The sequence below is a fragment of the Pundamilia nyererei genome, unplaced genomic scaffold (genome assembly GCF_000239375.1).
Source record: "Pundamilia nyererei isolate P.nyererei 1_Seehausen unplaced genomic scaffold, PunNye1.0 scaffold00202, whole genome shotgun sequence".
In the NCBI taxonomy this organism is placed as follows: domain Eukaryota; kingdom Metazoa; phylum Chordata; class Actinopteri; order Cichliformes; family Cichlidae; genus Pundamilia; species Pundamilia nyererei.
The window spans coordinates 288,401-303,899 of NW_005187603.1; the positions used below are offsets into that span (position 1 = coordinate 288,401).

Below are 15,499 nucleotides of genomic sequence, written 5' to 3' on the forward strand. Positions count from 1 at the left end.
CTGCTGCTGCTGCTGGATGGCGTTCTGCTGCTGCTGCTGCTGTTGGATGGCGTTCTGCTGCTGCTGCATGGCGTTCTGCTGCTGTTGTTGGAACTGCTGGAACTGCATGGCGTTCTGCTGCTGCTGCTGCTGCTGCTGCACCAACTGCTGCATAGATCCCGGTCCGCCGACTGCAGGGGGAGAGAGAGGGGGAGATGAAGCAGCGGGCCAGCGTGCGAGGCCAGCTCTGGACTCTCAGACACACACCGTGCTAAAGCAGAGACTGAAAATCAGGCCGGCTCTGACGCCGAAACGTGGCATGTAGACGCAGCCAGCCTCCACCGAACACTCGGAAGATGTGCATTTACAGCAAACACCACATGGAGGAAACACTCACTGGCTTGTGGGTTTCCAGCCACCCCTGCCATGGCATGCTGGCCTATCTGCATCGGCCCCATGGCCCCCATGCCACCCACTGGAGCACCGGCAGGGCGAGGCCCCATGCCAATGGCGCCAGGACCCCCTCCAACCCCTGTCAGGGTATTCAGGGCATTCATGGGATCTAGCAGAAGGGTAGACAACAGACCATATTAAGCAGCTCCAACATGCACAGCAGAAATCATGAACGCCATGAGTCCGGTACAGACCGGTCCAGCAGAGGACAGAACACAGCAAAGAAAACAAATGGGGCGGGGGAGGGGAGACCAGAGAGACACGAAGCCCACCTACCTGAACCTCCATGAGCCTTCTTATCTGCAGAGAGGACACAGCCGTCAATAACTCTGATCAAGGATTCAGGGCTGAGCAGCAGATCCACTCAGCTAAATACACAAACAACTCCTCTATATGAATGTGGAGACAAGCTCCGCCCCCTCTCTGAACAGCACAGGTGTGAATAAACAGCAGACATTTACAGGTTGCTGTATGAGCGATGTGAGTCAAAGTCACGTTTGCTGATTTGAAAAAGCGTTTGTACCCACAGGAACGAGACTTCCTGCTCACTCTGCTTTTGTGGATGGAGTCTGTAAAGACTCACTTCCTGCCTGCCGGCAGGTAAATCAGTGAGGGTGCGTTCTGCTCTCAGACTGCTGAGCACATTGTCTTTCTAACATGAAATATAAAATTGTGTTTCTTGTTTTTCCTGAATTTGATGCTCAAATGAATCAAAAGCAACAAACGACCAGATTAGTGCGTGACTGTGACCTGCAGTCCAACGCCAGCTTCACCCATAAGATCGGCGACAGGTCATTGATCTGCGATCACTAAGGCACGATGCGCTCCTCGGATACTCACGGATGTCTCTGAAGTGAATGATCAGCCGGGCCACCAGAGATAAATACTCCTCCTGAGGAAAAACCAGACACATGGTGCAGAATTTACATTCACTGAACGACGTTCGAGGACATTTCAGGAGAACGGCGACATTCACGGCTTCATTTAAATACTTCAGTGTGCATTAAACCTGCTTCTGTTATTCTGCATTTTATCGTGATATAAAAAATGCAGCTCTCTAGCTTCAAACAACCTCTAAAACCAGTGATCTGCTTCCACAAATAAGGCTGATCAAATAACTCATAAACGGTCCCAGTTTGTAGTTTAATAACCAGTCTGCTGGTGCGATCTGGCTCTCCTGTGTTTGTTTTGTCCCCTCAAACCTGCCCAGCAGGTGGCGTTAACACTGATCAGTAACGACTTTCACTTCTTTTGTAAGCCAATCATTTTCAGAAAGCAGCGTCAGCAGTAACTAATCCAGACGCGGCGGCGGTGGGCGGGACTCACCCTGGATTTGGCTTTGACGTAGACGTGGTTCTCCATGTCCGTGCCCGACTTGTGCGTGGTGTTCGAGGTTCCTGCCTTCCTTATGGCCTCTTCGCTGCAGGAATCACACTCATCGTCACAAACACACCTTGATATCTTCATTGGTCTCTGCATTCACCCCCACCTCCCCAGTTACACTCATTCATTCACCGTGAGCATCACATGCATAATTTAAAACCACGACGCTGCACATGAACCGGACCTTTGAGAAGACACCACAGAAACGACTCTAAGCAGCGAACACGTTAAGTTAACACGGCTCAAATCGCAACGCTGAACCAATCCTGGAACACCACAGTCTGCATGTGGATAAGGATCCTGACGGATAAAGACTGTACGGGGACGTCAGGATCGCTGAGCCGGGGAAACGTAGCTGAACGGGAAAGGTGTTTTACAGGAAGTTATTAATGTATTAAAATGTGTTCATTTTGTTACAACTGCGAGGGCAGGTTTTATATCTTCTTTATTGAAATAAAAGCACTTGTTATCCAAATCTTCTTCTACAACAGTTAAACTAGTCACACGTGCCAGCTGTTTGCTGTAATCTTTGTATATTACAGGTTCTGATACCTAATAATGAAAAAAAGTCTAAATCATGATGAAAAATAACGACGTAGCTTCTATAAATGACCTGTTTGCTGCTGCTGTGGGACAGAGTGGAGGTTCCTATGCTCGTATATTTTGGTCCGACGTTACATGTTCGGATGCTTTCAGACCTCGCTAACTTTTAGATTATTGGCAGAAAGGACATGTCACGTCTTTCCTAAATGCAACAAAAGCTTTTGGATCTTTCCCACCGTCAACAATAATGTTCCCTGTTCTGCATAAAGGAAAAACGGCACAGGTGGAAAACAGCAGTGGACCTAAAGCAGAGCCTTGTGGTACACCGCGAGGAGCTGTTGTTTACATCGACATACAGATTTCTTTCCACTAGAAATGACACGAACGACCTCACAGACTCCACAGCACTGAGTTTGGATGAAGACTATGATCTGCTGCTCCGCTGAGCTCTATTGCTTCTGTTTTTACTCGGACAGTACATCAATGCACTGTATCAGAAGCCTTTGGAGGACAGTTCAAACAGTGTGCCCACTTTAAACCTAATCTGAACCCAGGATCAACAGAGTATCCTGACTCAAACTGATCATAACACCTCTTTCAGATTATTTAGATTCAGGTCTGCCTTTTTTCAGCGTCCCTTATAGGAGTGAATGGAACATTGTGACAGTGGATTTGAACCCATTCAGCCTGATGAGCAGCATTTCTCTCTATAAAGATGGGGACACTCTAATCTTTATTAAAAGGACCTCACTGCTGTAATCCGCTGCTTTCAGGAATTAATCCACACATGTTCACGACCCACCTGAAGAAATCCTCCGGTTTCGAACCGGCGACCTTTCCCGTGTTAAACCAAAGCAGCCCTGAGCTGCTTGTTTTTTACTTTCCTGACTGTGTACGAGCAGAAGAGTCACGTGATCTCACGCTGACTGTAGCCGCTTATTCCCACTACACAGCCTGACTTTCAGTCATGCAGGTGAACGTTCTCACAGCGCAGATAACTGTAACTCATTAGCTTCAGCAGCTAATGGTGCTAACAATGAAAGTTGACAGAAATGATCTGTTAGCGTCATTTTGTCCAATTTCTCTTCGCCGAATAGAAGCCACCATCCGGACCTTTCGTCCTCTGTGTCCCGTCGTGTCATCAGATCCGAGCTCGCTTTGCTTTTTTACCGGTTTTTCTTAATTTAACGTTTTCTAAACGCCTGCTCAGACATGACGCATTTTCTAACAGCGCCGCCTTTAGCTTAGCCTGAGCGGCTAACACAAACCAAAACAGTGACATTAAACAGAACAACAGAGACTTTCTCACATCTGAGCCACGACTTTCTGTCGGAACTGTGGGCTCCTCCAGTCGCTGTCCGCTCCCGACATTTCCATGGCGCAGAGGAGGTTTTTCAGGAGAACTGTGGCAGAATTCCTGGATGCTTCCCCTCTGTTCTTCCTCCTTCTACTACGGGATAATGGCGGCTTGAGTCAATACGCGCTGCCGCCGCCTGCTGGACGGAATAGTTACTGCACCGAGGAAAACTGGGGCGGCCACGAGGACACAAAGGGCCCAACGAGACCCCCCAAACCCCCACTGAGGAGCCTGAACCCCAGACTGCAGAGGGACTGCTGTGATGTCCATTTTGATCATTTTTCACATTCACTTGCTTCTGTCTGAGATGTTTACTTCTTTACAGGTGCTGATTGACACCTGACTCACTGCATTGCTCTCATCATCACTGTTATTCATGGAAAACAAAAATCTAAATAAATGAAACAAAATATGTGAATGCTGGCTGCAGCAAACAAAAGACAAACACTGAGGCTCCAGAATAATTAGTGCAGAGTCAAACACTGACAGCACGCTGGCTGCTTTTTATATAAGTCTGTGATTTTATGATTCTGCCTCATTGTGGCTCTGCCCATCAGCCGCTCAGTGTCCTGAACACCTCAGCGACACCTGATGACACCAGAGTGGACCGACAGGATGTGAGCAGACGGTTCTGGATCCACCGGGCTCGCCCAGGAGGCGTCCTGCTCAGATGCTGGATGATTGATTTGAATACATCTGAAGAACTGCTGGTGCTGAACCCAAATCCCTCCTGAAGCTTCTGCTGGATTTAAAATTATTTAAAAAATAAATAAATCTAAACAGTGAGCAGAAACATGTTTTAGGTTCTTTATTGACCCTCTGCGTGGACGACGACGTTCTCCACATAGAAACAGAACCAAATCAATGCAGTCATCATCATCACTGTAAAACAACTGCGGTCACAAGGTATGTCCCGATTCATAGGCCAATTACATCACAGCCAGGTGACAAAGGCTGTCCCGATTCGAAGACTCCTCCAAATGCGTCCTCCTTTCCCCCAGATTTGAAGGATGGATCGGGTGTGTCCTTCGTGGCCCACCTATCCCAGAATTCATAGTGTGGCCCAGCCAATTCCAGTTTCCAACAATGGCGGCAGCCTTTAGCGTTAATGTTACTCTTATTAATCTTTCTGGGTCACAAAATAAACGTTTAACATATTTCCTGGTGAGAACGTAGCTGTGTAAACTTCAAATGTCTGCTCTGTTTATCAAGACACCACATATTTGCAAAAGTGCTGCGACGTTTTCAGGGATGTCTGTGACCCACCAGCTCAAAGCTGACCGGGAGCTCGAGGGTCACTGGAGCCGCCCAGACTCCCGGCACATCGCTTTCAAACCCCCCGCGGTCCTTGGCTGCTCAGATTAAGTGACTCATACATCACGTTTAAACAACCTAAAAATGTTATTGTTTGTTTTTTTCAGTGTTTCATTTGTTTGTGAGTAAATCGGTGTGGCTGAGATTAAAGTTCTAGTTTTCACACCGCTGAATAAACGTCAAACGGAAAACTGATAAACAGAAGTGTGAGACGGTCGAGAGTTTCCTCCGGTGTCCTGATATATTTTAGATAGAAAGGAGCAGACGGCGAGTTTATTAAACTCCACCCAGACAGCGGTGACGCAGATCTGAAGGCTCGACCGTCCCGTTTCACAGCCGCTCACTTCAGGCTTTCTCTGAAGGATGCAGCCTATGAATTGGGACATAGCTACAGTGAGCAGTGTGGGCGGCTCGGGTCAAAGGTCACAGCAGTCAGCCCAACTCCAGCTCTGCAGGATTTATTTGAGAGAACAAAGAGAAAGACCCAGAGAACAGGAGACGTCTCTAAACTTTATTGAAACATCTGTGGACATTAACGGTTGGAGCTGAAGCTACCGTCACAGCCGAAGGCCTCCTCTTCCTCCTCCGATGAAGGTGAACGAAGATCAGAGCGGTGTCGTTTCTGATGCAAGCACCAAAACCCCGACTTCCTCCCACTGAATCCGAGCCCCGCCATCAGAGGAATCCCCCCAATCAAACATCAGCACGGGGATCAGGAACGATTAATGTTCCTGTTAAATTCAACCTGTTTTCTCCTGACGACCCTGCTAACGGGCTGAACGGCAGGCGTTTCTAACGGCAACTCGCTTCTGTCCTCACCCATCAGTCAAACAACTCCCCGAGTTTAACGAGAGGAGGAACGCTAACGTCCGACCACGAGCTCCCAGAACACGGAGCGCAAACAAACAGAAACATGACAGCCTGGCGTTCATCATCAAGTTTTAGCTCGAGCTTCCTGCGTGCAGAAAACAAAGAGACGAGGCGGCACGCACCCCCAACAACAACAACAACGATAATAAACCCAAAGAAACAGACGTGAGAACAGAGGAAACCAAACCCACGCGGCCGCTCTCCATCATCCATCGATTCGCTCGAGGTCCCTGCCGAAGCTCCTCTATGCCTATTAGAATATGTTTCTACTCTGCAGCTTCTATTTACACGTACGCCTGCACAGCAACACGAACCGCCTCCACCTACCCACAGGAAGTGACACGTGTACGCTCAGGAGGGCAGACAGCCGCACGTTAAAGGGACGCGGCGCCGTTACAGGACTCGAGGCCTTCATAAAGGATGAAGGAAAGTTCAGCTTAATTCAACTTAAACTATCTGATGTTTAATCTGCTAATTATTCTCTTCATTTATCACAAAATACATAACTCTTCTTTTAATGCTGGACCCTAAACCCCGCCCCCATCACAGGTCTGCAGTTTGAATCTTTACAATAAGGAAAAACGAGAAGCTGGAATTATTTTCCTGAAGCTCAAAAACACTCAGAGATGTCAAAACCATCCGTTTAAACAGAAACAAGTCGCTAAACTCAGTTTATTCACGAGTCTCACGCGTCTGCGTCACACGTGTGAGACTGCTGTGATGGAACACAGCAAAATATCCGGATTATAAACATTCAGGAATGTTTGAGTGCGTTTAGCTGCAGTGATGCTGTCAGAGAGAAGCTCTGGATTTGATTCTAGCTGTTTTTGTTTCCTCCAGGTTTGAAGTCTCGTTTAAAGTTTGAACTGCAGTTTCACTGAACGCTGAAACACACGCGACGTCTCGCTAAACTACGGCCGTCCGAACACGGAGGAAGCGATCTTTGCTCTACCTGCACCTCTGAGCGCCCACGTGAGTTACCGCACCTTTATAAAGTGTTATTAACCGTTTATTACATGTTTATCTGCTGATTACACGTTAAAGTTAGAGGAATGAGCACTGAGCAGAAGCCAAAACAAGCCGAGCTGTCTTCAAACTCTGTAACTGCGACGGATGGACGACGACGCGTCCTCCTGCAGGAGGAGCGCCTGACGCAGAAAACCGTTTCCAAGATTCAACAGAAAACAAATAAAAATACTCTGAGAGCACCGACAGCGCCGAGGTCGACTCCTCGTCAACTCGTCAGTCCCATTTTGCTCAAAGATACAGCATCGAACCGCCGACCCGCCCGACTGCTACACGGGCTAAACAAAACAAAAAAAAGGGGAGAAAGTCTGAATCCACCAGTGATGCTGTGGGCGGAGCCTGTCTCCATCCCGCCCTCCCTCCTTTACCATGGTGGATGTTTTTGGACCGCAGCTCCTCACCGACCCGCCCACCTCGCTCCTGCGGACAGAGGGACACACGAACATCAAAGAAAAAAGAATCATGTTTGTTTTTGTTTAAACGACTTGATTAGTTTAAAGCATGAAACTTTGATAACGAGTCCTGGATCAGTTCTGTGCCTGCGCATCGTCTCGCTCGTTTCTCCTCCGTCACAGTTCTTACTGAGGCTACGTCCACACGTACAGTTGGGAAAAAAAAAAAGGATCTGCGTCCACACCTAAACACAAAAAACGAAGTCAAACGCTGTGAAGAACACGCCACAGCTGCCGGTGGCGATATAATGCAAACCGTGTCAACACGTTGGCCAATCAGAAGTCTGTAAATTTGATCAGTGGCGCACATGTTTGACGATGTGCGGCTAAACCTACGTTTTCCTCGTCAACACGTGAACCCAAAACGCTGTTTACGTGTGGACGTAGCCTGAGCCTACAAAGAACGACCTGTGCACTTCCTGTGCCCACCTGTAGGGGGCGGCGTTCCTCGTTCGCATTAGCCTCCTAAAAACACCCACTACTCCCCCCCCTCAGGTGTTACTCACCTACAGTTTTTGGACCAGAGCGAGGCTGAGATGGAGTGGCAGGGAGGGGTGAGGGGCAGAGTCACTCTGAGGCAAAGGGCACCTCTGGAGGGGGGGGCTTGACGGTGACGGGCTGGGATGTGCGGCGGGGGGGCGAAGGCTTGGGCTGGGCCTGCTGCTGCACCGTGTCGTAGTACGTCACGCCTCCGTAGGTCACCTGGGTCTGACCCTGCAACCAATCAGAGAGCTCCTGGATCAAACTTTCACTCTATTGTTCCTGCACAGAACACGACACTGGCCACAAACTGAGGCTCAAAGACAGGAAGACAGCCAATCAGAGTGAATTCCACGCCACCTTTTAAACTGACATCAGTACCTGTGGGTTTGGGTACATGGTGGGGTAGGGGAAGGTCATGACCCCCGGTGGAGGGTAGAAAGGCGGTGGCAGCAGTTGCTGTGGTTGCCCTGGTGAAAGAGACACTGGTGGGCCTCCGTATAGGGCGGGGTTAGCGATGGGGCCTCCTGATTGGTGGGGATGGAGACCTTAACAGAGACGAAGACATGAGGTCACTGCGTGAAAACATCCATTGACCTCGTAAGACCCGAACTCTTTCATGCATGTTTCATTTCCACCTACCGGGATGCGGGATGTGCATCTCAGGCTGCACCAGCATGCCCTGTGGCGGCATGGGGGCGGGGCTATCCCCGTGGGCATAGATTGGTCCCTGGTACGACACTGAGACAGAAAATGACAGCAGGTTAATCACAGCGAGGCGACGTTTTCTTCTCCAGCAGCTCGTTTTCATAAAAGGACGCTGCGGTGTTTCACAACAGCTGGAAACTGATGTGACGTAGCCATGTGGTGCTGGTCACGTGATCTTAGGCTTACTGGGCTCATAGTAGTGTCCCTCCATCACTCCCAGGTGCATGGGCGGCGCCGGCTCGGGCACGGCTCTCTGTCGCTGGGAAGAGTAGCGTTTGGCCCGGTTGTTGCCAACACCCATCTCCTCGATGCTGGAGAACTGCGGCGGGCCGCTGGGCATGTGCAGGGGGTTAGGAAGGCCTGCGGTCAGAGAGACTGGTTTAACGACAGACAACCACACGCGCTCGGGGGCGCCAAATAACAGGGCCCAACATGGAGCCACATTCATCATCAACAACATTCAAATGTTGACTTTTATGGAACACGTAAGATTTAGTCTGCATGAGAATTCAGAGCAATGATAAAGTTAGAAAAAGCCAAACATCTACAGAGAGAAGAAGAATGTGAGACATCAGGAAGCTGCCGGTGTTTCAGCCTCACAGGGACCAGAGATCACTGAGGTGTACATATTTGTTTTGGCGCCGCCTCAGGTGAAGCTGTTCAGTCAACATTTAGCATGAACCACCTGACTCGTGAGCGCCACCTGTGAGGTGACGGTGTAAAAGCGCTCACCTCTCATCTCAGACCGCACGTACGAGGTCGGGCTCCAGCTCTGCCTGGCCAGATTGAGCCGAGCCACGTCCTGGTCCAGCTCCGTCACACCTCCTCCCGCCTGGCTCGGCGCGTCGCCTCCACCCGACCAGCTCTTTCCCCCCACGTTGCTGGGAGAAGAGGTGTTGCCCCCGGCAACGGACTCCTCCACAGACGCCTGTTTACTGCCCAGGTCTGCGGGACGCGAGCGAGTCCTGCGAGCCAGCGAGTAAGACTTGCGCTCCACTGGCCGCTCGGCGGGAGGGGAAGCTTCCCGATTGGTCGCTGCTGCCGACTGAAGGGAGGGGTCGGAGCCGGAAGAGGAAGCGGCCAATCCTGATGCAGATCTGTCCGTGCCGCCTCGCTGCTCCTGCTGGCGTCTCGGCGATGTGGACTGGTAACCGCCCGGCTGTGGCGACGCTGCCGGCGTTACGGCGCCAACGCTCAAGTCCTGCTCCGTGGCCCCTCCCTGACTGACTGTAATGTCCTCAATGACCACAGAGGGCGCCCTACCTCCTCGCCCTCCTCTGACACCTCCCCTTTCCCCTGTAGGCTCCGCCTGAGCCCGAGGACCCGGCCGCTCTCGGTGGTGCACCAGGGGTGCGTTTGATTCATTGTTCCTGTAGTGAGACGAAGGTGGGGGGTGCAGGTTACTCTGGGGTGGTCTGCTACGGGAGGGAGGCGGTCTGGAGGGGACGCCGCTTCGCTGTGCAGAGGATGGCGACGAAGAGGAGGGGTGGACAGATGAAGGTGGAGGAGCTCCTCCTCGGTTCAGACCTCCTCCCCTGTTCTGCCAGGACCGGACGGGCCGCTCGCCGCCTCCATCTCGCCACCGTTTGTCTCTGCTGGGAGACGAAGTCGGTCTGCAGGAGACAGAGACGGAGGTCAAACATCAAACCAACAGCGGCTACGCTCGTTACAGGAAGTGTGATGACCTCACTCAAAGTGACCCGCGGACGTCCCAAAGCTCGCAGCTCTGGAGACGTTCAACGTTCAGCCAACACGCCGCTCACCTGGGCCTCCGCTGTCTGTACCCTCGGTCTCCGGGGCCGCCACCGTTTCGGATGTCGTAACCATAGATTGCGATCAGCTCCTCGCGGCTCTTGGGCGCCTGCTCCTCCTCCCTGAACTTGTCGTGCTCCCAGCGGCCCTCGTCTTTCCACAACTTCCTGTTTCTGCCTTTCGGCCTGAAGACAGACGGAGAGGACATCAATGACATCACATCGATGAGGTAACAGCAGAGAGGCTTTAAAAACGAGCCCTAACCTGCGCAGTTACGACTGACCCGTGCAAGCAGTGACGCAAATCTGTGGGCGGAGCGTTCCAGCCCGTCTAACTCCTCCCTAAACTCTCAGCGCTTCAGTTTGTCAGCGTGCAGCATGTAGCAGACACGGTGCTTCACTTCAAATGTCTGTTTAAACGACTCGGAGCTGATCTGGAGGCGGAGCTATTACCTCTCCTCCTCCTGAGCGTGCCCTCTGACGTCGTGTTCGAAGAACAGACCCTTCCTCGGGATGTACGCCGGGTTCTTCCTGTCCTCGTCGTCGTCCAGCTGCTGCCCCGGTTTGCCCCCCGCCTTCGTCTCCGGGTCGTCCGTCGACTCCTGTATGAAAGTTCAGATCAGACCAATCAGATGGCAGCAGGTACCGTCTTTAATCCCTCCCCTCGCTCTTGTTACCCTTGTGCCTGAGCAGAGACTCACTTCCTGTTCCTGTCTCACCTGTCCGTCTCCGCTCTGTCGCTCTCCTGCTAGGTTTCCCTTCTCCTCTGCTTTGCTCTCCTCTTTGCTCCGCCCTCCAGCCTCTTCTTCCTCCTCAGCTTCTCCGCCCTCCTCCTCCTCTCCCTGCGCTCCCTCCACAGGCCCGTCTGTAGTGGGGGGCTGGGGCTCGCTGGCTGCTGCTGGAGCTTCCTCGTCGCTGTACTGCTCTGCTTCCTCTTCCTCCTCCACTCCCTGAGGAGGACACAGTTTTAGGAGAAACACTCCCTAAAGAGGCTAAAACGTGACGTCACAGCCGAGAGGAGGCAGCGAGTCGGCGGTCGTACCTCTGAATGCGAGCCGTTGTCCTCGGGGTCGGCGCTGTCGTAATCTGAGAGGACGGCTGAAAAACAAAGAGGAGTGAAATCACCCGACAGCGGCCTGATTTCCCAGATTGTGACTTCAGAGTGGTGCAAAGAAGCAGCTTACCTTCTCCAACGCCGTCTTCACTCTCCTGCAACGACAAACAAGAAAACCAACGTTAAGCTCCAAAGCGTCGAGGATCAGACGCGTCTTTGTGTCAGAGCTCTGCTGCGAGTGCGTCACAGAGCGCCGGGCACGTTATTCAGCCGTACAGACCACCAACAGCACAGCTCGGATTACTTCAGCAGAGTCTGAACGCAGCTCAAAGATCAAACGTCTCACAGAGTCAGTCTCTTCAAACCGGCGCTCGGTCTGATCTCACGCCAACAGCCAGATTCATTTTGTGTCTGTGCATCCGGATAAAAAACAGGCTTTACCAGAGTGAAGAGGAAGGTTTATGAGAAGGTGGTGAGACCTGCTGTGATGTTTGATTTGTAGAAGGCAACTGAGCGTCAGAAATGAGCGACAGCTCGGAGTCAGAGAGCGTCTGAGCATGTGCAGAGGAGGGAGGGCGGATGATGAAAATGGAGCTGCCAGGCAGGAGGAGACGAGGTTCATGGATGTAGTTAAGGAGGACATGCAGAGGGGTGGAGTGACAGAGGATGCTGGGAAAGGAGGAGGTGGAGGCAGAGCTGCCGTGGCGACCCGAAGGAGAGCAGAGATCAGATGAAGCCCGGAAACTGGGAAGCAAAGTAACAGCGCTTAAACACAGCAAAGGTCTGAAATCACAGGCAGGACTCACATTTCACTTCAGCCCACTCATCAACAAGCCTGCTGCTGATTGGTTCTTACTAATCTGCTGTTTGTTGTCATGTAAACATCCTGGAGCCAGTAAACCCGCCTCAGGCTGCACTGCGCTCGGACTGAATCGGTCATGTTTCCCCTCGCTGCGGGGACCAAAAACGGCAGCCAAACACCACCACAGGGGCCCGGGATGATCTCAGACAGACCCACGGCCACAAAATGGAGGCTCAGCCCAGAGCCTCTCTCAGACCTCGGGTCACGGGGAGGTGCGTGATGCAGCCAGCCCGGGGGTCCCGGACATCACTCTCACACCTTGGTGTTGTGTCACGTTTGGTGTCCGTGTTAGTTTGAGCCTTTCCGGTTCGGACACAAGCGCTAAAGCGAGCTACTCGGTCTGTTCCAGCCCGAAGCGCCAGGCTGCCCGGGGTCATGGACCAGAACCGTCAGACGGAGCCGTTACCCGTTTCCTTCGAGCTAACGCCGAACAAACACCGAGCTGTCTGTGGGACTCGAACACGTCACCTGCTGTTTTATCCAGGGTTCATTTCCCACAGTGACCCGGGCCCGGAGCGGGTCTCTGGCCCGGAATAAATGCTCTAACGCCGGAAAGCTCGGCTCTGATCTCCCGCCCGGGACCGGGCGAGCTCTGGGAGCTAACATTAGCCGCTAGCTGGTACTCACACACTCGGACTCCACGTCGCTCTTCGCCGGGACCCGGCTCGCGGCCGGCTCCGCCGGGTCGGGCTCCCGTCCCCGGGGCTTCGAGGACGGGGACCCGGACCTCCCGCTGTCCGAACCCGACCCGGACTCGTCGTCATCCTCGCTGTCCTGGGACGCGCGCCTCCTCCTTCGCCGCCGGTCCGCCATCTTAGGACTCGAATGGTTGGAAACGGAAGAAGAAGAGGATTATGGGTATCCGAGTTCTTCTTCAGTGAGACGATTAAGAGCTTCTTTTTCTCTCTACCGCCATCTACTGTTTGTAAACTTTTACTAACACGCTTGAAAATGCGACAAATAAATAAATAGAAAAGAAAACGTAACTTGTACAACAGAAACGAAACAAAGTGGGTAATAAAAACCTAAAGAAAAACAACAAACAGAGTTCTGCGGGTCTGACTTTAGTAAAGTAAATGTATTCAGGTAAAAGCACTCAAAGTATTTAAAGTATCTGGATGTGCAGCTGATGGATGATGCAAAGCTTTAGCAGGATTTTTCTGCAGGCAGGCGGTGGTTCTGAAACGTGAGCGTCTCCCCTTCATTTTATTTTATTTTATTTTATTTTATTTTATTTTATTTTATTTTATTTTATTTTATTTTATTTTATTTTATTTTAACGTTTAGGTCACGCTTATATCACGTTTGGATTAAAGCTGAGCTGTGAGTTTCAGTGTTGTTGTACTGCAGTAAGATCTACATGTTTGTAGTTTGACACAGCAACAGGTGACAAGCAAAAGGTGATATTTTACAGGTATGTACCGGAACCTGAGGAACAGGTAAGACGTCAGAGTAGCGCGTTTCCGTCGGTCACCACTGGACGGCGCTGCTGGCTCAGAGCAGAATAACCTCTCTACAGTAAGTCCGAGGCCTCAGGGGAGCCCAGCACTGCATCTGTGCTTTTTAAGGGCGTGCCTGTTCCAGACAGCAGGTTTAACCTTTAGTTTGACTTCCTGTATGTCCGACCGTCTTCACCTGCGTGCTGTTCCCTGTCTATTTCCTATCCCCAGTTAGTTCCCACCGTTTACACAGACCTGAGTTCCCTGTCAGTGTGTCCTGTTGTACTCTCTGTTAACCCTGTGATGCACATTTCTCCACACGTAGGACACTTCTGCTGTTGTTTCTACAGTTGAGTTTATTAGGAGAGTAAACACATTTATCATTGTGCTAATAAGCTGAAGGGAGACAACAGTTTCACAGCTTTAGATCATCGATAACGTCCAACAGATAATCGAAGGCTGTTGTTTTGCAAAAGTGTAATGTTGAAGGATCCTGACCATTTCCTTTAGTTACCTTTCCCCCCTGTAACAGAACCTTTACTTTGAAAATTAGGAATTTCCTGACACTCTGTTCCTCGATTAAGAAAATAATTGGCCTTTCAGTGACCCCAGAATACATGCTGGTGTTTGTCAGCTGGAGTGACAGAAACACAGACACTGACAGACTCGTGGATGACTGGCTTTAAATGCGAGCGGGTTAACTTCACTCTTATAATCATAATTAACCACACATGTATATTTTAACACAAAAGGAGTGAAATCAGGAATCAGGTGAACTCCTGCACACTAGGTCGACCGGTAAATTGAGAGCTTCGCTTTTACACTCAGCTCCCTCTTCACCATGACGGACCGGTGCAGCCACTGCACCAATCCGTCTGTCGATGTCCGGCTCCCTTCTCCCATCACTCGCAATCAAGACCCCGAGATACTTGAACTCCTCCACTTGGGGCAGGAACTCATCCCCGACCCGGAGTGGGCACTCCACCCTTTTCCGGCTAATATTTTATACTCTCCTAAATATATATTCATTTAAACATTCTCGTGCTTATGTAAAGCACTACATGGATTACAGTGTAAAAAAGCCCAGCAGAATATTTCACTCTGCAATCAAATACATCAGCTTTCACGTGGCTCTGAACAAGAAAGCTGGAGGTTGTGATTCAGCTTAACAGTGAGGTCAAAGCTGTGAGTGACTGATGTGGTCACAGAGCGTGGAGCTGATGCGCTGTCCGTGGTGCTGAAATGATAACGCTTTATTCTCAATGCAATGAAACTTTCTGTTTTATGAGAATGTATTAAGACGAATGCACGATGAGAACAAAAGCAGCAGCACAGTTAGAGCAGAATATAAAATGTGCCTGACGTCCACGCCTGCGCTTCCACGGCCTGTGGCGTTCAGAGTGTTTCAGGCACCAAAGCTGTGGACTTGAAAATGTTTCTGTTTAACGAGACTTCCTGTTGAAATTCTTACTGATTATAACTTTCTTTCTTTTTACCTTCTGTTCTTTCATTCTTGTCTTGTGTGTTTAAGCTCAGTTTGTATTGCGATCAATTGCATTTTCATATATGATCGTTTGCTGTGATTATTCTGAGCTTTTATTTCTTTGCTTTGTTATGTCAAAGTGTAAAAATACTTTATAAAAACTTTACTTAGTAAATGTGCTGAAATTGTTCTAAATATAATATCAACAAACTTCTGTCGCGGACTCTCTGAAGCTCATCTTTGGAAACGTTGTGATGTAGTGCAGCAAAAGCTATGATAAATATTAACCATAAAGATGAAAAAAAAAACCAGGTGATCGTGAAACAGGACTTTTACAGGTTTGAT

General features: G+C 50.4%; 2 protein-coding genes across 2 annotated transcripts in view; both read right to left on the minus strand.

Annotated features, from left to right (window-relative positions):
• Positions 1–3,969, minus strand: part of LOC102209417 (mediator of RNA polymerase II transcription subunit 15-like) — a 4,638-nt gene extending 669 nt beyond the window's left edge. Inside the window, exons 1-6 of the mRNA XM_005747677.2 lie at positions 3,668–3,969; positions 1,759–1,852; positions 1,273–1,324; positions 709–732; positions 377–541; positions 44–170 (exon numbers count right to left, since the gene is read on the minus strand). Of these exons, the coding sequence (XP_005747734.2) occupies positions 44–170; positions 377–541; positions 709–732; positions 1,273–1,324; positions 1,759–1,852; positions 3,668–3,735 (530 nt within the window). The 5' untranslated portion in view covers positions 3,736–3,969. The remainder of the gene's footprint in view (positions 1–43; positions 171–376; positions 542–708; positions 733–1,272; positions 1,325–1,758; positions 1,853–3,667) is intronic.
• A 1,557-nt stretch (positions 3,970–5,526) lies between these two features.
• casc3 (casc3 exon junction complex subunit) lies at positions 5,527–13,081 on the minus strand. The gene is made up of 12 exons (XM_005747679.2): positions 12,860–13,081; positions 11,501–11,525; positions 11,359–11,414; positions 11,036–11,266; positions 10,770–10,918; positions 10,329–10,502; positions 9,298–10,178; positions 8,752–8,925; positions 8,500–8,598; positions 8,239–8,405; positions 7,884–8,091; positions 5,527–7,345 (listed from the first exon to the last, which is right to left on the minus strand). The coding sequence occupies exons 1-11, from the start codon at positions 13,043–13,045 to the stop codon at positions 7,945–7,947; spliced, it is 2,289 nt and encodes a 762-aa protein (XP_005747736.1). The 5' UTR covers positions 13,046–13,081; the 3' UTR covers positions 5,527–7,345; positions 7,884–7,944.
• Positions 13,082–15,499: the final 2,418 nt, after the last annotated feature.

What these genes read in the sequence shown, in the direction of transcription:
- casc3 (XM_005747679.2), bottom strand. Translation starts at nt 13,045, where the DNA reads ATGGCGGACCGGCGGCGAAGGAGGAGGCGCGCGTCCCAGGACAGCGAG. An exon ending in GCGACGTGGAGTCCGAGTGT is followed by an intron (nt 11,526 to 12,859) that starts GTGAGTACCAGC and finishes TTGTCGTTGCAG; the next exon opens with GAGAGTGAAGACGGCGTTGG. An exon ending in ACAACGGCTCGCATTCAGAG is followed by an intron (nt 11,267 to 11,358) that starts GTACGACCGCCG and finishes TGTCCTCCTCAG; the next exon opens with GGAGTGGAGGAGGAAGAGGA.